General features: G+C 38.0%; 1 protein-coding gene across 1 annotated transcript in view; it reads left to right on the plus strand.

The window, feature by feature from the left end:
* Positions 1-23,750, plus strand: part of LOC107688170 (ras-related protein R-Ras2-like) — a 43,235-nt gene extending 19,485 nt beyond the window's left edge. The window contains exons 2-6 of the mRNA XM_016485763.1: positions 17,681-17,768; positions 19,619-19,721; positions 21,769-21,877; positions 22,439-22,561; positions 23,363-23,750. Of these exons, the coding sequence (XP_016341249.1) occupies positions 17,681-17,768; positions 19,619-19,721; positions 21,769-21,877; positions 22,439-22,561; positions 23,363-23,446 (507 nt within the window). The 3' untranslated portion in view covers positions 23,447-23,750. The remainder of the gene's footprint in view (positions 1-17,680; positions 17,769-19,618; positions 19,722-21,768; positions 21,878-22,438; positions 22,562-23,362) is intronic.
* Positions 23,751-23,984: the final 234 nt, after the last annotated feature.

Genomic DNA, 23,984 nt, shown 5'->3' on the forward strand with positions numbered 1-23,984 from the left:
TAAAATAAATGTGATCTTACCGCACTATTTCATCTCTTTCTTATCTGATGCGGGCAGAATGCTGAGCTAACGAGCTGTAGCTTCGCGTCAGGAGGTTCTTGACTTCACGTCGTGCATTAAAATCGTTCAATGTACAGCTAGCCGTGCATTATCCCTTATGTATTCGCTCTTTAGCAGCAGTTTTTTACAGCAATATTTAAATTACACCCTGGTCATTCTTGGCGTACCCAAAATGGTCCCACACTATCGACAGGCATTTCTCTGGTGGAAATAAAGCTTTGCTGTTTGGTTCCTCTGTCATAGTTAATCCTCTGTCATAGTTAATCTAATGTATGTAGTAGCCTCCGTGTCTCTGATAAGCACAGCACTTTAAGCTGGTGCACCGCTAGTGTAACTTTGTTTTCGTTTTGCGTAAGCTGCAACAGTTCCGTTCCGTGTAACAGAAACACTCGGTTTAGCGGAACCTTTACGATTAATTTACCGTGACGTTTTAAAGCGCGGTTAATCACGAAACCAGTTAATCGCTGCATCCCTACATGGATGTTGTAACCACTGGCCTCTTTTATCAAATTAAGTAACACATTATTAATTTATGTTTCTTTTAATGTTAATAAATGAAGCAAGATTTTATTTTAAATGTATATTATTTGCAAAATGTTTTGACAAACTACATATTTGCTAGTAATTTATCGCAGATCTTTTTCATTTAGGCGTGTTGAAAAAAAGTGAATGTGTTCACTAAATGTGTTTCTATCACATTTTATGTGCATGTCTTACCAAACAAACTTTTATCTACAAAATTATTATGAACATACACATTTTAGACATTTTAATTGCAGTTTGGTGATCGTAATAATTTAAATAATTAAATCATAATAATCGTAAATAAGTAATAAATTGTAGATTTTTACATCCTTTAAGATGATGACATTAAGTCACGTTTTATTAATTTTTATAATTAATTACTTGCAATTTAGAACATATAGACAAAACACTCTTCAAATTACTGATCGATGGCAGATTTCTTAAGCGAATTGTTCGTGAATTCCTCAGTCACATGATATGTTGAATTTTTTGATGCACAGTTAAGAATTTATTCAGTAAATGTGTTTAAACTGTAGTTTATGCGCATATCTTCTTGCTAAACCAACAGGTTGTACCTCAAGTGAGCATATGCTTTTTATTCACATTTCAGAAATTTGAATTGCACTTTGGTGTTTCCACCTATCAAATTTATGCAGTATGCCAAAATTTGCATACAAATATGCGGATGGAAACCTATTTTGTGGTGTATAGTTTTTCTGTTAGCGGTTTACTGTTAGAGTTCAAACCGTGACGGTAATCCAATGCCACGGTTTCCTGAAATTCATTCACATTGTTGGAGTAGACAGGGACTGAGGATTTCAGGAATCCAGGCTCAGTGATTCTAATAATCCCATTTCCTATGAACAGCTAAAGGCCTTTGTAGAGCAATAAATGAGAATATTTTTTGTATAATCATTTAATAAAATAGACAATTAAAGCACACATTATCCAGTCCAACCGATCTGTGTCGTTGTACTGCAGGAGATCTTCTCAGTCTGCTGGTGCCTGGGGTCCAGTTCACAGGGGCAGGCCAGTTGTCAGCGAGCGAGACAGGTTCAGTTTAGACGGCCGAGTTGAGTTCATTAGCGGCGCAGCTGTTGCATAGAAAGCAGGGGGCCGGAGAGCTCCTCAACAGGTGATGGACGTGTGTCTCACAGCCTGCTTCACGACCCAAGAGCATGTGGCCTACTAGAACCACTTGGCCTAAGAGGACACATGTCAAGTGGGTCTGATAAATGTTTGGCATAAGCAAACAAAACATTTGATATTTTTGTTTTGCATGCAGGACCTGACCCCAGATTGCACTCGTATAGCTCCGGTTGCGGTAACCTCTAATCTTCAGCAACCAAAACATTCTTTCAGGATTAAGATCTAATTCCTCTGTCAGAATAGAGTGATGTTTGTTGAGAAGGACGAGCGTTTTGATTTAATGTGATCTGTATCAGTCTCCTCGGGTGTTAAAATGGTGTCTGGAGATGAATTGTACTGCTCTCTTCTCGCTTTCATAAAACAGGAGGGCTCTTGAGGACAGTCGGTGCGTAGTGCCATTAGCTCTTATTTATTAGCAGCAGTCTGGTGCTTTAATAGCATTTCTGTTCTCTGTGCATTGGGAGACTGCTGGCCTAAAACGGTAATGGTGCTGTATTTCTGTCTGGCTGCCAAGCAAAGATCTCATTCTGTTAGTCTTTCTGGAACAACGCACAAGCCTCTTTTTAACTTCCAAAATATTATAATATTACGTAGCCAGAAAGCTGTGTGAAGGTCTTTTGATCAGAAAATTCCTCTTTTGTCCTTAGAAAGCCGTGGTGGTAGTGGAATTCTGACCATGTGGGTGGTTAACGTCGAGCCGAAGAGCAGTAACCATAAAAGAAGGCCGTTTGATTAGATGGGGGTCGAGAGGGTGACTGCTCTTGGCCTGATCGCGCTGCTGATAGTCATTTTTGACACGGCTGACTCGTACCACATTCCAAGCATTGAATGACTGCAGTATGCTAACACATGACCTCATCCAACTCTGTGTCATGCACTTCCTGGAATCTGAAGTGGTCTGGTAATTAGTGCTGCTTGCTAAGGCAAGCATCAATATTAGTGTTGCTCCTCACCCTGAGTATTAGATTTTGGCGTGGTACTCATCCCACACTGTTCTATGGATGTTAATGAATATGAATTGTAACTTTCACCGAAGACCATAAAATGTGTCAAAAGATTCAGTGGACTGCATTGAAGAGTTATAATAATAGTTTACCCATAATAGTTTACCCCAAAAATTATGGATTTGATGAATATCTGGTTGGGGGAATTAAATAAAATGGCAATACATCCTCACTTTAAAGGGTTAGTTCACCCAAAAATGAAATTTCTGTCATTAATTACTCAACCTCATGTTGTCCCAAACCTGTAAGACCTTCGTTCATCTTCGGAACACAAATTAAGATATTTTTTATGAAATCCGAGAGCTTTCTGACCCTCCATAGACAGCAATGCAACTGAAACGTTCAAGGCCCAGAAAGGTAGTAAGGACATCGTTATAATAGTCTATGTGACATCAGTGGTTCAATTGTAATGTTATCAAGCTACAAGAATACTATTTGTGTGCAAAGAAAACAAAAATAACAACTTTATTCAACAATTTATTCTCTTCCGTGTTGCGTTCACGAGAGAACCATGACTCATGCGTGTGCATTCCTCTGCTTGTAAACAAGAAGCAGTGCATCCGTGTTCTATGTCAGAATACCGGCTCTGACATAGACATTCGTGCGATGTACAGCATCGCACGAATGCGTCATGGTACACCCAAGAGTGTCAGCAAAATATATGAGAAAAAAAAGGTGTACAATTTACTTAGAATCAATGTTCAATTAGAATTGCTAGTAAATTTCCCAAATAATTACAAAAAATGACAATTAAAACATTGAATTAAACATGAAATTGTAAAAAGACAGAAATAGTATTTTCTCATAAATTTGAAACACAGTTTCAAATTTTTTTATTTTTTTTTACCATGTATGTGCGTTCGATTGATTTTGGTGAAGCACAATGTAATATTTAGGAAATATTACAATATTGCAATATTACAATTAGGGGTGGGCGATATAGCCTCAAAATGATATCACAATATTTCAAGAATAATTGCGATAACGATATTTATGACGATATAGAAAAAAAAAACATGGAACAACGTTATATTGGTGATTGCAGCTGGCAGGCAGCAGCATTTATTAGTGCAAACAAATTGAAGGGTATTTTCCAACCTTTTCCAATGAGCTACTGTCATTGATGACAAACTACCTAATTTGAAGTGTAAATCTATTGTCATAAGGTGGCAGCAGTAGCTGTGTGTTCGACTTGAATCAGACCGATCCGTGTATGACGTCAAAATACCGCGATAGTGACTTACCCCTTATTTACCCCTAATTTACACTTTGCGTTATGGCTCCAACGTGGCCACTCTAGTCAATGCTTGTGTTTACACCAGCGGCGCCACGGCACGTTTCAGAAGCGTCCCAGAAGCGGCTCTCCACACCGCTCCCATAAAGATAGGTGCCTCGCCTATTTTTCACGGTAAGAGTGTGTGCTCGAATATGCTCTAGAACTGCTCTCGCGATACTTTGATGTCATACACCGATCAGTCTGCGTAGCGCTGCTGTTGTTGTGCGCGCTAGGGAGCGTATATCCGCCATCGCGTCGCTATATCATTGATATCGCGATATGACACTTTTTTTATCATGTAAAAATTTATACCGGTATTATCGTGGACGGTATGATATGGCACACCCCTAATTACAATATTTTCATTTTTAGGTGAACTGTACTTTTAATAAAGGGGCCAGAATATCATAGGCTGCATCCAAAATTGCTTCAAAAAATTCCACTATTCTGTCATTAGTTTAGTCCACTTAAATGGAGTGAATGAAAACAAGTGAGCGATTTTGAACATTGAGTTTGCTGGGAAGGGTTGTGTACGCCGTTTTTTGCCAAGATGTGGTAATTCATTCAGCATGACTCCCAAAGAGCATGGTTTCGGAAACTGCTACAAATGGCTATCCCCTCAAATAGTGCACTATATAAAGGTATAGGGGGCAAATTCAGACAGCAATAGAGATTTAGGGATGGGACTTGGGCCAGTAGGAAACCACATAGCAACACATTAAAGACTTGCCCTGGCCACTACCCACAACACCTTACAATATAAAATCTAGTTTCTGTTTGTAAACGTTTCTCAGTATGGTTCATCTGCGAGGAGTAACTTTAAGCGAAAGACCACCATATGGAATTGCTTCGCTGCTGCTCTAAAGACATCAGATGGAAATTAATAGATGTATGAGCTCATGCATAAGATAGTTTTACTGCATTAGTGGAAGTCACCAAGTTACTTGTGATGAATGAGGTCAAATAGTTAATTTTAACTGTGGTCCATGACTGATTGGTTTTCTTGGCCAGCCAGCTGAATGGTACTCCACGTCAGCCTGTTACGCTACTGAAAAAAGAATACCGTAGTCCTAGCATTCAGGGTCTGATGCCAACCGAAACAAAAAGTCTGTTTTTTCCCTTCGCAACAACAAAATCAGAGGCCAGTCAGGCCACAGTGGCAGCCTAGCAGCATTAGTGGCTCAACTCTGGATCTGGAGCTCACAGGGAGGCTGAGAGTGTTTCTTTTTAATATGTGATGCTGTGCTTCTGCTTGGTTTGGTGTAATTTAGAACAAAGCCAACTATGCAGGTGACAAGGAAGTGTGTTACACAACTGGAAACCAGTTCCCCAAATTGCGGTAAAATATAGGCCATGATGCAGAGCGATCAGCCGCCGATTAAAAGCCAGTTGCGTGAAATTAGCTCTTTGAGTGTGTTGAGTGGGGCAGTTGCTGGTCGTGTGTCTTTATGGGACCCCCTGGAGAGTTCAAACAGAGCGTTTAGATCACGCTGATCTTTTGCAACATGATTGAAGGCCTAAACTATTGGTCAGCTCTCTCAGTCTCTCTGTTCTTTTAAACTCTGCAGGGATGCTCCTCTTGTTGGCAAGGCCATCAACAGGATCCATTTGAACTATTTCAGGTTTATGAAGCTCCACTTCAAAAACTATTCACAGGTGTCCTCACTACACACACATCTCTGATGGTTTGGATTTCCCCATGGTCTGTTTATGTGGTTTTGTGTGATTTTAATGTGAGTTTATACTTTTTAACAGGACACCTGTAGATTCCTTCACCCACAGATGGAGGTTTTCATGCCTCACCAGCTGCTCTGAGGAGTTTCCAGGGGTTTCAGATGATTTGCTCAGACCACTGCTGGGAACGATCAATGAATGTGCTAGAATCCTTGATTACATATGGAAATAAAGAGTTGTGTGTCTTCTTGATTCTGCAGCTTTTAGCCACCAGCTGCAGTTCATGTGATGAGAAAATGGATGGAAATGCATTTGCTTATCTAAAACACATGATGTCAACAGAAAGTTTAGTGTGTTCTGCAAGTTTCAGATGAGCGTCAGCCCATTTACAAAAGATGTGAGCAGTAAGAATTGAATTCCTGAATTTGAATTACATTTTGGATGCAGAATTGCAGACCCCACTCCTATGGCTTCATGGGATTGTAAAGTTTCCATCAGATGTTCACTTTAGAATCTAGGAGGAAGTAGTTAAACTTTTTTAACCTATATTTTTCAGATATTTTGTATTTAGACATACTCCTCCTTTGGTGGACTGTTTTTGCATATGGGTCATTCCGTGTCAAATTTTTGATTTTGCTAATATTTTTTCTGAAGAAAGACAGACATGTATAGTGATGAAAGCCAAAATATTAAATGTCATGGATGAATATTTACTGAGTAATCCACTATTTTGTAGAGGGGGGTCAAAATGGCAATTTTCACCTGATATTCAGAGCGGATAGTGGATTACTTAGTAAATATTCATCCATGACATTCAATATTTGAGCTATCATCACTATACATGTTTATCTTTCTTCAGAAAAAATATTAGCAAAATCAAAACTTTGAGCCGGGGAAATTTCTGAAATTTGGTTGATTTGACACCGAATGGCCCACATATGCAGTTGAGTAAATTCCTCTTCCAGTCATCTAATTTCAAATTCCACTTCAACTTCCTGTGAGGTGTGGCCAGTTCAGTTCAAATTCCAGCTTATGAATTGAATGAGCCCATTTTTCAATTCTGAATCTTGCACATCCTTGATGTATATGATTGCTTAACCTATGCTTTGTGATACACTACATCGTTATTTAAAGCACTGGCTAGAAACATACGATCCCCTGTGTTCTTTCAACAATTACTCCCTATACGCTCCTTGTTCTTGTTCATATTGTATTATTGAATGAACTTTTTGGCTGTTGCATGAGCTCATGGGAAAAATAGGAGTTTCCCCAGGAAATGGAGGCTCTTTTGTGTGCTAGTCAGTCTGTACTGAAAGAGAGGGAGTTGGAGGCCCTGAACGCACGGTGTGGACACCAGCACCACACAGTCCATCTGCTTCATCTTAACCTTCCCATCACAGCTATTTGCCTGTGATTACTGACAGCTGCCAAAGGCCAAGCTCGTCTACTAGCTTGTGTGGAGGTCAGCCATGTGAAGACCTCTGAATGTCGAGAGGTCGTCATGGTAAAATGTTGAATAAGGAGATTGTTGGTTACAGGTTGCTCAACGTGATTGATATGCTTGACCGGTGTACAGGAGAGCGCTACAAACATGGTCAGTGGCTTCAGGGAATCATTAAAAACTTAGCGTAACTGCAATTTGTCACATGTCCCTGACCTTCCTGTCTCTACCATCCTATTTTTCATCATGATTATCTACAAGACAAGGGTTCTTCCTGTAGCAAATGGTCTCAGACTGTAAGCTGGCACTGTCTGCAGCAGTCAGCTGCACTGTGATGAATACATTCCAGGATGAATCTGTCCCTTCTTCTCTCATTGTGTCCCAGAGCCCATAAAAATGAAAACCAGTTGGCATTGGCATTTTTAATTTAATTTTAACCTTCCTAGAAGTAGCTCCATCTCATGGGAGTGTGTTTCTCAAATGTACTGTTGAATTGAGCTGTATTGAATGGAAAACTAAATGGAAATCCTGCATTGGTGTGTAATACAGGAGTCTAAGTTGAACAGTCAATGCAGTGGAGGAATACAACAATGTAATCTCCTTTTACTGTAATTTTTCTCTCACCTTGACATCTTAATATTCTATATTATATTGTCTTATAGTCTCTTATATTCTAAGAAGTAACATTTGTTATAACGAACTTTTTTTAAACAAAGATGGGATATTTGCCGCCTCATCAGTTTGTCTTGAGTGATTGTAAACAGCTGAGTGAAAAAAAATCTAAAATGTATGTCAAAATTTGAGTCCATTTAACCCTACACTATATTTCAAGTCTTCTGATGTCACACAGTATAGGGCTTTTCACACTTCACTTAACCCCAGGTATTTGTTGTTCTAAACCCTACTTTTAACCCTGGGTTTAAGGAACGTTTCACGCTTGTAATTTAGAAGCAGGATTAGCACCGCTTTTTACCCAGGGTTATGAAACCCTGCTCCAGCATTAAGATATCTTTAATACTTTTTGTTACAGGCATGCAAACTTTGGAGAAAAAAATTAAAAAGTGCTCTTTCCCCATTTTTGAATGGCCACCATTGGCACATAATGCAACAAAGATTGCTAAAGACAACATTTTGCTAACAGACCTACTAATCTCTGTGTAAAAATAACATTGTGATGCTGCCGTCTTTCTTAAGTCATTTTTAACCCCTTGTAATTTGGCTCTGAATCTCAGGTGAAAATTGCCATTTTGACCCCCCTCTACAAGATAGTGGATTACTTAGTAAATATTCATCCATGACATTTAATATTTGGGCTATCATCACTATACATGTTTATCTTTCTTCAGAAAAAATATTAGCAAAATCAAAACTGCCGGGGAAATTTCTGAAATTTGGTTGATTTGACACGGATGAATGACCCATATGCAGTTGAGTAAATTCCTCTTCCAGTCATCTCATTTCAAATTCCACTTCAACTTCCTGTGAGGTGTGGCCAGTTCAGTTCAAATTCCAGCTTATGAATTGAATGAGCCCTTTTTTCAATTCTGAATCTTGCACATCCTTGATGTATATGATTTTATGACTTTTAACCCTGGGTTTAAGGAACGTTTCATGCTTGTAATTTAGAAGCAGGATTAGCACCACTACACCCAGGGTTTAGGAATGTACAGTGTGAAACGTCAGCGTATGAATACCCAGAATTAATTGTTAACCTTGGGTAAAATGTGAAGCAAGTATTTAAGTTGTGAAAAGACCTTATATTGACTTAATATTTTCTACTCCTAGCATATATAGGGGCACTTTGGGTGGATGAATGTAAAGGAAAGTGTGATCTGGCTGCATAACAGAAGACTGGCTTTAATTAAAGAAGCAGTACTCGAAGCAGGGTCTCCTTGAATCTGACTCTGAGCCATACACCTGTCATCTAAATACACACTCCGTTACTCCACATACTCGTATATACATAAGTGTACACACACACACATGCAGTGAGAAACTGAGATTTGTATATGTTTATGCCCACCAAGGTTGCATTTATTAATACAGTAAAAACAGTAATATATAATTACAACTGAAGATAACTTTTTTCTATTTTAATATATTTTAAAATGTAATGTGATGGCAAAGCTGAATTGTCAGCAGCCAGTACTCCAGTCGATCCTTCAGAAATAATTTGAATATGCAGATTTGGTGTTCAGGAAACATTTCCCATTATTGGTGATCAAACAGTTGCTGCTTAATATTTTTTTTCTGAAAACTATTAATTGTTTCATTATTTTCAGTCATGTCCACTAATGTTGCTCAGTAGATACACTTGTTTGGTTTGTATGGATCCCTGCCAGTTTACATAATGTGAATGTACGGTATGTGATAGGGTTTGGCCGATAGACGATGCCATCATCCATCGCCGATGGCTGATAGACCCCATTGTCCACCCCACCCCGCATCCCGATACCGTGTTCGGAAAGAAAATGACATGTAGGCGGAACCCCTAAAGGGAATAAATACGAGATGGGAGGAAAATATATATTTAAATATTTTCTTCGCAGTTATATAATTGGGTAATTATACTACATATATATTTCGGCATCAGGGAGCCGCTATTATACCTGGTATTGAAACTGGCATCATGATTTTGAATGCACGATCGCATTTAGTTTCACTTTCACTTTCGAGATTCGCGATCGCATGTACTCTGTTTATACTATAGAGCGGCTGTACTTGCAACACATTTTACAAGATTATATGTTTGTCAGTGGTGCTGAGGATCTGCAAATCATTCGCCATCGTCCTCACTCATCTCTCCTGACTCTGTTTATGTGGTAAGTTAAATTGTATGTACTGTAATGTAACAGGCAACCATTACACCGTGTCTACACCGGACGTGACAGCATCCGCATCAGCTAAAGTCTGTCTACACTGACTGGACGTGACAAAGCGACCGTTGAAAATCATTTGAAATTTGTGTCAGCACGTCATAAATAGAACGCACCAGCAGTTTACTGTCGGGGATTTGTCAAGTCGCGCCGCATCCAGTGTAGACAGCATCACTGATTATAATGAGTTCTATAGACTTTCTATAGTAGCGCCGCGCTGCTCGCATCCAGTGTAGACACGGTGTTAGGAATCTGTTTTCCCTTATAAGGATTCATGCTTCGGGCACACCCCCTAACTCCACCCCCACCCCCCCCCCCCCCCCTCACCCCGCCCCCCGATGTCATCGTCCATCACGATGTTTCACTGTAGACATCATCCAATGCCAATTTTGTAGACATCGCCCAACCCTAGTATGTGATTCATATCTCAAATGTGTCAGATGGATCAGTGTGTGGAGGCGTCTTTGGTTAGGAAGTGGGTGAATAGTGAAGTTGGAGTGTAGTTTGGTGTGCACCCACACATTTTTTTTAAGTTTGCATTTTTATTGTCTAAGACAGTTACAGACACTTAGTTACCCATTTCTTGTATTGCTGTATTGCTCTGTTCTTTGCATTGACCTTTTTTTTCTGGGCAAACAAGCGCTTACTGTTTAAAGGTATGAATTCACTGGGTGGATAGAGGATGCATGAATGGATAGAGGGATAGGTGGGTGTTGAAAAGCAGAAAGAAAGAGAAGTGACTGGACTGGAAAGGAGTGTCCTTGTGTGCGGTGGGAGGGTGGGTGGAACGGGAATATCTCCTTTGTGAAATCATCACTACCCAGAGGACTGTACTTTGCTGGCTGCTGGCCCTGTAGGTGGAGTTTCCTTCCTTTAGGCCAAACGTTGGAGGTGCCCTGTTGGTTTCAACTCACTGGGGTGGGCCTTTTCCTCTCCTCTCCCAGAATGTTTTACGTCAGGTGGCTCGGATCACCCTTTATGGCAGCCGAGAGTTGTATGACACGGTTGGAAACTCTGGCTAGCACTCTTTAATTGGTATGCCTTGGCGCGGAGAGCATTTATAGAGCATTCAGGGAGTTTGGAGGCCCCCTAAAAATGTTGAACGACTGATGACTGAAGTGTTTATATCAGGGATCTCCTGCACTGGTACAGCGTGGCTCTTTTTCACATGACAACAACAGCTCACCTGAATGGAATGGGCTACACTCTAAAAAATAAAAGCCTTTTTTGCATATTACATTGATGCCATTGAAGAACACTTTTGGTTTCCCAAAAGAACATTTCAGTGATTGGTTCTTAAAGGAACAGTTTCTTCTTTGAAAAACCCTTTTTCCACTATAAAAAAACTTCTGCACAATGGAAAGGTTCCATGGATCGTAAAGGTTCTTCATGAAACCATAGATGCAAATAAAGGACCTTTATTTTTAAGAGTGTAGATTTGTTGAGAGGAAGAGCTGTAATTTGCATTTAGGATGGTTCTTTCTAAGAACAAACACTCTCTGTGGGAGAGTTTGTGTGAGGGCCAAAGCAGATGGACCCCCCACTGTTAGAGTTAGCCATTAGTTCTGGTCATTCATACGTCTGATGAAGGTCAACTGGGACGTGCTGTCACACAGAGCAAAGGTAGGACAGGTGGGCATCGGGTCGGCTATGTGTACAGGTGGGCATTACTAAACAACTACCCACAGCTACTGTTTGACTTTGAAATGCAGGCTTTGTTCAACCACAGACCCTCTACACCTGCCTTACAACCAAAGCAGATTATGTGTTTTGGTTTACTTAGCTATTCTTTGGCTACAATATTGTCCCTAGAAGTTGATTAAATATGACAACCTTCTTTTGGTGACGATCAAGCGACTTAAAAAAATATATAAATAATTAAATAAAGTAAAAGTGTTTTTTATATTTTGGGTGTTTTGAGCTATTGTTGCAGATAACAAATGTAATAAATTAAATGTTATAAATTAGGAACGTATTGATATTCTGGAAAATATTTATGAAAAATGAAATAAAAACATTAGAATAAAAATAAAATGAATTTTAAATTAATTTAATTGTGTATATAAGTTTATGGTATGTCCTCATTTAAATAACTATACCATTCAAATTTTGGGGTCAAAATGATTTTTTTTTAAATAAATTAAAACGTTTATTCAGCAAGGATGCATTAAAACTGATAAAATTAAAGAAAACTAAATCTGCAAAAAAGTATCACAATGTAACAAGTATAAAAGTATTTAAGCAGCTCACCTGCTTTCAACATTGGTAATAATATGACATGCTTCTTGAGCACCAAATCAATGATTTCAGAAGGATCACGTGACACAGAAGACTAAAGTAATGGCTGCTGAATATTCAGCTTTGCCGTCACAGGATTAAAGTACATTTTTATATTAGGGCTGGTAAGCGATTAAAATTTTTAATCTAATTAATTACATGACGTGGCGATTAATTAATCGAATTCATCGCAAATTCATCGCATATCAAATTTGGCTGAGAAACTACTCCCAAAAGATAATTTAAAGTCATTGTTGTGTAAAGCATCAAACAGACATTACAAAAAGTAGCTTCAGCAAGAAATATTTTGTTTGATTCAACATAAAATTTATTACATATACTCTTTTGGACCATGAGGGTGAGTAAATGATGACAAAATCATCATTTTTGGGTGGGTGAACTACTACTTTTAATATTTTTATTATTATTATTATTACTATGGAAATATGATATGATGAATGAAATCATCAATGAAATGATACTCTAAATAATAAACTAAAACTGCCAGTAGGTGGTGGTAAATGTCTTAATGATTAAGTCATCGAGTCATTTATTCATTCATTTGATTCGTTCAAATGGCTGATTCATTCAGGAGTGAAGTAAACGGTTCTCTTTATGAATGGTCCATAGAATCATTAGGCTTGTTCAACTTGAAGCGGATCATCACCATCAGATCGAAATTACTCCCAAAAGATAATTTAAAGTCTTTGTTGTGTAAAGCATCAAACAGACATTACAAAAAGTAGCTTCAGCAAGAAATATTTTGTTTGATTCAACATAAAATTTATTACATATACTCTTTTGGACCATGAGGGTGAGTAAATGATGACAAAATCATCATTTTTGGGTGGGTGAACTACTACTTTTAATATTTTGATTATTATTATTATTACTATGGAAATATGATATGATGAATGAAATCATCAATGAAATGATCCTCTAAATAATAAACTAAAACTGCCAGTAGGTGGTGGTAAATGTCTTAATGATTAAGTCATCGAGTCATTTATTCATTCATTTGATTCGTTCAAATGGCTGATTCATTCAGGAGTGAAGTAAACGGTTCTCTTTATGAATGGTCCATAGAATCATTAGGCTTGTTCAACTTGAAGCGGATCATCACCATCAGATCGAACGGTGTGTGACATCAAAGTACCACGAAAGCGATTAGAGAGCAGACGACTCTGCATGCTTTTGATGTCATAAACCGATTGGTCCGGGCATTGCCACTTCAAATCCAATGATCCTAATGGTTCTCCCAATTCGTTCAAAACGTGCATTAAGAAATGAAATGCAGCTGCGTGTTGCTCGGAGACGAACAGTTCTGCTTTGTCTTTATATTTTCGTTGGCAAAATTGAGCAAAACAGACAACATTGTGTCTAAAATAACACAATATTAACTTCTTATTTATTGAACTGTTGTATAAGATCAGTATCACATTTGCACTCGTGTGATATTGCACTTATTGCTCGTGGGATATTGCTTAACTATATGATGTAAATATGAGACAAAAACTCAAACGGGGGCTTTTTTTTGCCCCATATCTTGAATTTTAGGGACATTCCAACTATGTCCTCCAGGCTCCATCACGCAGTGAGTTGTTGCCCTGCCTCATATTTGTCATCAATCAACTGTATGAAATGTCAGATGACCCACGCAGGTCTGGGGCGGGGCAAGTGCGTTAAATGCATTAATAATTGTAACGTGTTATTTTTCACCGTAATCTAATTAAATCATTAAATCTCCAGCCCTATTGTATATATATTAAAATAGTAAACTGATATTTTATGGTAATAATATTTCACAATATTACCACTTTTACTATATTTCTGATCCCAAAAATGCAGCTTTTGTGAGCAGAAGAAAAACGTTTAAAAAATGAAACTGATCCCAAACGTTTAAACGGGGTGTATGTAAGTGTGTGTGTGTGTACTTGTTTATGCTACATTGAGGGGACCAAATGTCACCACAAGGATAGTAAAACCTGAAATTTTTTTGACATTGTGGGGACCGGCCTGCAGTCTCCACGAGGGAAAAAAATGATTACAAATAGTAAATGATGTTTATCTGAAAGTGTAACAATGCAAACAGGTTTACTGTAAGGGGTAGGTTTAGGGTTAGGGGATAGAAAATATCGTTTGGTCAGTATAAAAATAATAGAAGTCTATTGAAAGTCCCCACAATTCACAGAAACAAACGTGCGTGTGTGTGTGTGGTCATGATGAGCACAGTGACATGCTGTCGGTTTGAGAGGTGTTGCTGTGCAGGAAACTGTGGAATGTGTGAGCTCCCATGTTGAATCATGACTAAAGGTTTGGACTGATCACGTGCAGACTGATGTTTTTTAACTCTCTTTCTCACTTACTCATCAAACTAAAGTGTGACTTTCACTCTCAATAGGTTGTAGCATTATCACGAAATCAGGTGCCTTGTTCTTTTGTTCACATGACTTCAATGGAAGGTGCAGTGCTTAAAATATTTTGTGTTTGTTGGAATTAGCAGCAAGTATTTTCTCTCTGTCTGTCCATCTGTATTGCTCTCTTTCACCTCATTCTGCCTGTATCCCCACTGCGACGAGTGAGCGATGAAGTTGACTGCATATACAGCACTGCTGATGAATTATTGAACAGTGGAAAGTGGACGCGATGGAGTCTTGCATGCAGTGCATACAGAGGAGCCACTGTGTGAAAGGATGACTGATGTCAAGAAAAAAGAGCGAGGGTTTACAGACTTCTTCATGTCAACGCACAAGCGCTAACATGCATGCTTCATTTACTCACTTTCAGAAACGTTTGCAAATGTCCTTTGCCTTCGCTTTAAAAATAGCTGTATGCTGCAAATAATCTGATTCTGTTTAAAGCTTATTTTGGATCAGCACACAGGAAAATTGTCAGTATCACCTGACAGTTATCACTGAAAATAGATGTCTTGTGATATCACTGTCTCTGTGATGGCCAAAAAATCTGACCACAAGCCTGCATGAGCCAGTCAGCAATCTTGGCATGAATTTGGGCTGGGAATTCCTGTGTTTTTTTATTTTTTGAGAAGTTTAAGACAGCAGAGAGTATTTAGGAAAACGTTTTGGAAAAAAATATTATTTTTTGAATTCTACAATTCTTTACGGCAACTTAAAAATTAGATTCATTTAGCTGAGAGGCAAAATTACATAACACTTTTAGAGAATATACCCTGAATATTAAGTGTAAATTATCTGCTTTATTAAGCAGCTTTTTCTGCTTGTTTTAAGTGGCCAGTTCGTTTTTTTTTTTTTTTAAGAAATGTATACTTTTATTCAGCAAGGATGCATTAAATTGAATTGATTTTGAACTGTGAACTGTGCAAAGTATACTGAAAAACTATAAAGCAGCAGTCGTGGCCTAATGGATAGAGAGTCGGACTTGTAACCCGAAGGTCGCTGGTTCGAGTCTCAGGTTATTCAGCAAGGATGCATTAAATTGAATTGATTTTGAACTGTCTGTTTAGCAAAGTATACTGAAAAACTATAAAGCAGCAGTCGTGGCCTAATGGATAGAGAGTCGGACTTGTAACCCGAAGGTCGCTGGTTCGAGTCTCAGGTCCGACAGGGATTGTAGGTGGGGGGAGTGAATATCCAGCGCTCTTGTCACCCTCAATACCACGACTGAGGTGAGACCCTTGAGCAAGGCAACGAACCCCCAGTTGCTCCCCGGGTGCCGCAGCATTGGCTGCCCACTGCTCTGGGTGTGTGTTCACGGTGTGTGTGTGCACATGGATGGGTTAAATGCAGAGCACAAATTCCAAGTATGTGACACCATACTTGGCCACACGTCACGTCCTTTCCTTATTTTCCTTTCCAAATCAGCATGTTAAAATGATTTTGGAAGGATCATGTGACACTGAAGGCTGGAGTAATGCTTTGCCATCACAGAAATAACTATGTATAAAAATTTTAATAATATTTCACAATATTACTGTTTTATGATATTTTAATCAAATAAATTCAGCCCTGGTGAGCACCAAAAGCTAAAAAACAAAAATCTTACTGAGCCCAAACTTTTTGAGTGGTAGTGTGGAAGTACCACCAGACAAAAGTTTGGACACACTTACTCATTCTTTACTATTACTATTTTATACTTTTTAGAATAACATTAAAATCATTAACACTTTGAAATATGAAGTACATGTGAATTCTGAATTATAATTATGCATAATTTTTTTTGTACAAAAGTCATATTTCTCAACAAATATTTTAAGCATTTAATGTAAACAGCTTGTGAGCTTTTAAAGATCATAAGACATATTTAACTGGTACTGGTTTTCCAGTGTAGGCTTGTATTCCATTCTTAGTGAATGGTTGATGCAGAAAAGAGAACAAAGCTTAACCCTACTCTCATTTTTGGAGTGCTTCTCGTTTCGTTGCTAAAAACGGTTTACTCAACCAGTGGTTACAGAAACATCAATAAGTCAAACTCATAATAGGAAGCTACTGCTTAGGCATTGTGTGTTTGTGTGAGCATGAGCGTGTGTTCAGTTGACACAGAGACAAGCCTGAACATAATGTTCAGCTGTCGTCACTTAAACAGCCTCCTGGGAGGAGAGGCACACAAAACATGGGAAAAATGTGAAAAATGCCTCCTTAGAACTCCCCCTTCTCCTACAAACTGATACCGTGTTCAGATTAGCATAGAAACATAGCCTGTGGAAACAGAAAAGTTTGCGGTTAATTAACCATAATTATCAACCCCAAACGGAGGGCCACTCAGATAATGTTGACATGAAGTCAGGGCATGTTTTGACCATACACACAAGGGTGGACCTCTTTTTTTATTTTTCAGAAGAGACGGAACAGTTTTTCTGTTGGGTTGTGTTATGAGTCTAAGCCCTCATTTAGCCTAGCTTTCAAAACAAATGCTCTTTATGCATGTAGATCCCTCAAAGCTGAAGTAAATGTTGTTTTTTATGATGTTTGTGTATGAAGGTTCCTCAAAAATGAAACTGGTGTCAGACAGGCTGGTTAACATCACATCTAATGATCTAAAATGAATTCAAGTGAGCTTTAGATATAAACAAGCAAATATTTAGAGACTACAATGCTAATTGCCTGGTAAAAATTGAGTCAAAATATTGACATTTCTAAATAAAAGTCTTTTAGCTGCTTTGTCAAATGCCATGTTTATTCATTTCTGCTATCCATCAAACCACATACACAGGATTCTGGGATTTTGTAAGCTGTCAAGGAGACATCGATTCTATCAAAATCCAAAGAGATTAAAGCATTTTAGTAGACAGGATCTCTCATATATTGAATATGAATGTGTCTTGATGCCTTCCCATCTCCTTATACAGCTTTTTTTTTTTTTTAAATCTGATGTAATACTGACCTTTCTTGTTTATATTTCTCTCTCTTTTTTTGTTTAGTCATACTTCGTCACTGACTATGACCCTACGATTGAAGACTCCTACACAAAGCAGTGTGTGATTGACGAGAGGCCTGCACGGCTGGACAGTAAGTATGCCGCTGATGGATGAAGGAGTCTGATTGTCAAACAAATCGCACAGGATGTAGGGAAACAACATACTGCTAACCGGCAGCAAAGATGAAGCACTTTATGATTTTATAATGCATCATAGAGATCAGATAAATTACAGAGGAACTGGTGCATTTTGTTATTATTCTATGCATTATGCATACTTGTGCAGGCGGGGTTATAATAAATGTACTGTAATATCACTTTGGACAAAAGCATCTACTAAATGACTACTTACTCCAGCATACATATTATACATGGCTGGTAAAAAAAAAACAAAAAAAAAACTCTTGAAATGCTTTAAATTGAAAACATTTTCTAGGCGGAAAATTGCATAACTTAAAGGGATAGTTCACCAAAAAATGAAAATTCTGTCATTAATTACACACCCTCATCGTTCCAAACACGCAAGACCTTCGTTCATCATCAGAACACAAATTAAGATATTTAAATTAAATCCGAGAGCTTTCTGACCCTGCATAGACAGCAATGCAACTACCACGTTCAAGGCCCAGAAACGTAGTAAGGACATCATTAAAATAGTCCATGTGACATCACTGGTTCAACCGTAATTTTATGAAGCTATGAGAATACTTTTTGTGAGTGGTAGTTGTGTTGCTGTCTATGCAGGGTCAGAAAACTCTCGGATTTCATTTAAATATCTTAATTTGTGTTCTGAAGATGAACGAAGGTCTTACATGTTTGGAATGACATGAGGGTAAGTAATTAATGACAGAATTTTCATTTTTGGGTGAACTATCCCTTTAAAGACTTAGTTTACCAACCATGAAAATTCTGTCATTGTTTACTCACCTTGACATTTTTCATATCTTTATGACTTTCTTTAAAGCAGTGGTTCAACCAGGATGACAGTACCAGCTTCAAACTTCCAAGGGACAATAATAATTTTATAATTGAATATTATAATAATACTATTATTGAATATTATAATAATTGTTATATCAACTTAATCTAAGTGTAATCTAAATTAAAATGCTAAAAAAAACACTTTCCTGCCAAAAAACTATGGTTTTTATTGGAGAACATACAGTTCTTAAAGAACATACAGTCATTTGAATATTGTGTTAGACAGCAGAGGGCCTTCGAGTCGAAAAGATACAGTCCCACAGCAGAATGTGATCTTTTCTTCCGTATTGTGATGTACAACTGAATGCAAAAGATGATAAAAAAGTAGGGCAGGGACTTAGTTCTATCCATCGGTTGTTGATGGGATTTTTGGATGTGGGCATTGCACTCAAATACAGAGACGGGAATGTGAGCATGCAAAAGTGGGGTTTAGGCAAAATGAGTGATTGGAGAAGTCCAGCGTATGTCACAAAAGAGAAGTCTGTCGTTTTACTGGAAAATCAAGTTATGTAATTCTGATTAAAAATAATGAGGTCAAACAAAATGTCAAAAACAAAACATGCATTGTTCAAAATAAGTTCAATAACATGCATTAAAAAAAATGGATACGGCGAATTTTCATTTCATGCCACTTTAATGTGATCTGATCACTAAAAAAAACACAAAAGGAGCCTGTGATTTCAAGCATTACTCAAGAAGGGAGCCGACTTCTGTCACGTGTTCATACAGACGTTATTCAATCTGCCGTTTGAGTCACACCTGTTAACCTGTAAATACACTTATTAAGCCTAACTGTTGCCATAGATACACAACACAACTCCTGTTAGGCCTATAAATAAAGAAACCTGAATATAATAGAAAATAATCATTTATTTAATTTAGATACAGTTCTAATCAAACCCATAGTGCTGATGTGCAGTCTGTCTGTGGGTGACTAACATGGCTGTTCTGTGTTTGTTAGTCCTGGATACAGCAGGACAGGAAGAGTTTGGAGCCATGAGAGAACAATACATGAGGACAGGGGAGGGCTTCCTTCTTGTCTTCTCTGTCACTGACCGGGGAAGGTGAGCAACGTTCCACTCACGTTTTCTCTCAACTTTCTCTCTTTCTTCCCCTTTCCCCTACATTGTCTGTCTCAGTTTCACTTTCATTCTGTTTTTGTCATTCCAGTTGTATTAATGTCCCTCCCCTTTGCACACATTTACATTTTCTGTAACTGTCAAATTAGAAGCGTGCTAATTTACGCCCAAGGTTTTGTCTCGGTGAAACCCAGCACATGCAAATAAACAGATCTCACACACGTTGCAGTGTGTGTCCTCGAGGAATGAGGAGTGTGATCAGCCGGTTTGTGCCCTCTTAGAGTCTTTCCCACTTTGTGTTTATGCAGTAAACAGTCTTTCCTTCCTTCGTTTACATTACCCCGCTCGGAGCCGATGGCGCAGGCCTCTCTGAACACACTCTCTCAATCTCTCCAGAGTCCATGACAAGCATTTCCTCCTCCTGCATGACATTTAGGCGACTCATACTGTTAGAATCAACAGAGACCTCATATGAGTGTCCTTCCCTCCCCAGCTTCCACACACTGTTCTCCGTAATACAGCTTCTAGCCATCTTACAGCGTTACTGGAAAGTTTATAGCAACGGCATGAGAACTGAGTGACCTTATGTCATCCTGTGTACTGTAATGCAGTTCTGTGGCCCAAAACAGAGATAGCTGCTCATCAGCTGGAAGGGTGGGCTTGCATTCCATTTAGGTTTTGTGGAGAGGTGGAGCTCTGCTTTGTGGGTGTATGCGTGTGCTTTTATTTAATAATTTCTGAAAACGTCCTCACTAGGGATGCCTGATATATTGGGACCCATATGGGTTATCGGCCAATTATAAGGAGTTTTTTGTTTTTTTTTGTTTTGTTATTAGTTTCCCTCAAGTTGACACACCAGGTGTCTTAGCAGAAAAACCACTAGTATAGTTATTTATAGTATTTTCCACAAAGTTTCCACAGAGTTTTTGTCTTAACTTTGAAAAGTATATTTAATCGGAGTGTCTATTTACACTAAGTGCAAATAGGCCGCCTTGTTGGCAGAGGCTATTTACACTAACTCTGCTCACCAATGTGTGATTGGGCTAGTCAACACTACAAAAGACGATCACCTAACAACAGCTCCAGTGGCATAGATGGTAAAGCGTGTGCCATAGTCATTTTTAACGTGATCGACCCGAGGTTGAATCCGCCTTTTGCCAACCTTTTTTTTTCTCCCTTTGCAAATCTCATAGTTCATCGGAAAGGCATTTATTTTCAATAAAAATGAAGGAAATAACTGAAAAGTTGAAAATAACGTATCGAGGAGGGTTAGGGTAGGTGTAGGGAGGGCTTTATAGTCCCCAATAAGGTAGCATCCATTTAATAATTTGAATTAAAATGACAATTTACACTCATTACATTGTTATTGCATACTGTTTTATAATGTACTACAATACTGAGGTTATATTGCCACTATTTGCAATAAGTAGTATAAATAGCAGAAAATCCTGCGGTTTTAACATAGTGTAAATAGAATCTATAGCTATTTGCACTTAGTGTAAATAGCATGTGTCACTAAGAAAATATGCTATTTTAAATAGCCGCTGCCATATTTAATTTAATTTAGTTTCATATAGTGAAACCTTAATAACCTGCATTTTTTCAAATGTTTTGACTGAAATTTCAGTTTCTTTAAAATGAACAAATTACATTTCTTTCACTATTTTATATTATGTGAAGAAAATGTTGAACCACTATATATACGTTTGGGGTCAGTATGATTTTTTAAAAATGTTTTCATTTCTATTCAGTAAGAATGCATTATATTTATCAGAAATGATAGTAAAGACTTTAACATTGTTACAAAAGAATAATTTAAATAAATGCTGTTCTGATTTTTTTATTCATCAATGGATCCTGAAGAAAATGCATTAAGGTTTCCACAAACATATATTTATCAGCATAACAAAGAAAGGATAACGTTTTCATGTTTGTATTTGTGTGTGTGAGTGTGTGTCTGAGAGAAAATGCATTGCTAGTTTCAAGCTGCTTGGACCTTTTTAATGGCTATGCATCATCTTGTTTTCCTCAGCTTTGAAGAGATCTACAAGTTCCAACGACAGATTTTGAGAGTGAAGGACCGGGATGAATTTCCCATGATTCTAGTGGGTAACAAAGCTGATCTTGAGCAACAGAGACAAGTGAGTGGCATGAATCACTTCAAGTACTGCAATTTCAGAGAGCTGCACTGAATGAGTATTGATATGAACATTTTAATACTCTTTGTCTGCATTGCAATCTTAGCATGACTTGGCAGTCTGTTGTATCCATTGCAGAGATTCTGTCTATATAGTTTCTGTTGTAAAATGACACGTGTACATACTGCACACATATATACAGAACTCAAGAGCACAGTGTCACAGTAATTACATGTGGATGAAATTCAATCCTGACAATCAGTGAACTGAAAGGCTGAAAAATATCACAGAGTGTGTGTGTCTGAGAGAGAGAGATGGTAATAAAAGATATGGGGTTACTGAGTGCATAGATAGACACTCGGATTGTGTTACACTGCCACCTAGTGTCAGAACAGAAAACGTCAGCCTGTTGTAAATTGACTGCATCAATTGTTTTTACTTGTATGAAAGGCACCTTATGAGACACATTGTTTTAATCAATATCGAACAGAAAATAAAAACTGTGATGGGAGAAAAAATTAAGTGCATAGCTGGATTTTAATTAAGGATGGATTTCTTTTTCAGGTGACCCAGGAGGAGGGTCAGCAGCTCGCCCGACAACTCAAAGTCACATACATGGAGGCCTCAGCTAAGATCCGTATGAATGTAGACCAGGCTTTCCATGAGCTGGTGTCATACATTGCTGTTGTACCACCAGATGGTGGCAGCAGACAAACAGCAGGCTGTGGTTGGAATGGAGCACTTGCATACTTGCGTACCGTTTTGGATGTATGCAAATCTGTAAACATTAAGAAATTATAAACATTTCAAACAATAGTATGCTACAATGTTGTCATTGTTGCATAATTAATAGAGCTATTGGTGTCTACTGTATCCAATTTTAAGAGTAAAAATGTCTTGCATTGTGGGATATAATATCCTTACCTTTTATACACTGCATCTGGGTTTTTCATAAAAAAAATAAATAAAAAAATTGAAACAAAAAATGCAGCCGCACTGAACAGATTGACAATATGACAATATATGGCTGAACTGTTTTCAGTTCAGTGTTATTTTAGTATTATTTATATACTATTATAGTGTTAAATTGGCTTTATTGTTCTATATTTCAAATTTTAGGTTAGGTAAATTTTTTATGTGCTTTTGTCAATTTCTATTTAGCTTAAATTTTTAGTAATTTTAGAATTTCAGCTTAAACTGATTTATTGTATTTCTAAAGGTAACATTTCTCATTTTTAACATTTCTAATTAACATTTCTAATATAAGTTCTTTTTTTTTAGACTTTATATTTACATTTTATTTTAGCCTTATTTCAGTTACCGAAAACAATTCTTAATAGTTTCAGTTAAAAATAACTAAATACATTAAAATAAATTCAGTTGGAAGCCAAATGTCTCGTATGACATGTAATCTTAATTTGAGCTCAGAGATTTGTACACTAAATGTGCAACATGTTTTGACTGATTGTCACATCCTCTCACAGGAAGTTCCAGGAGCAAGAGTGCCCACCCTCGCCGGAGCCCACGCGCAAAGAGAAGGATAAGAGCGGCTGCCATTGTGTGATTGTCTAATTGGCCTTTCACTGCCGCCACTCACCCAGCTGCTGTCACCGGTCCCTGCCCCCCACCCTGCCTTCTGACATCATGTCCTGTGCGGATGAATTCGCTGCCTTTCTACATGTGCATGTCTTCAAAACAGCAGTCTCTCTCATAGCCTTATCAGGGGCATTTGTGCCTCTAGGACTTCACTACTAGAAGAACCAAACTGACAAAATCTTGATCGAACTCACCATTCTACCTTCAGCTAGAGTACTGACATCAGTGTGACCTAGAATATGGTAATCGTGCCCCAACACTAAACATCGCTTCTTACAAATATGCTATAAAACACACACACAGTTCCTTTTTTTTTTGTATTTTGAAGGATTTTTTTCTCTTGACTTGTGACATTTGTACGTTTGCTGAGATGGAAAGACTAAACGAAACACCATTGAGATTGCAGACGACTTTTAGTCACGAGATCTAGATTGAGATGATGTTCTGAAGCTTTGTGTGTGTGTGTGTCGTGCCATATCTGTTTTTACTTCCATATACTAAGTTGCGATTGTAC

This window comes from Sinocyclocheilus anshuiensis, unplaced genomic scaffold (assembly GCF_001515605.1).
Source record: "Sinocyclocheilus anshuiensis isolate Anshui unplaced genomic scaffold, SAMN03320099.WGS_v1.1 scaffold529, whole genome shotgun sequence".
Taxonomy (NCBI): Eukaryota; Metazoa; Chordata; class Actinopteri; order Cypriniformes; family Cyprinidae; genus Sinocyclocheilus; species Sinocyclocheilus anshuiensis.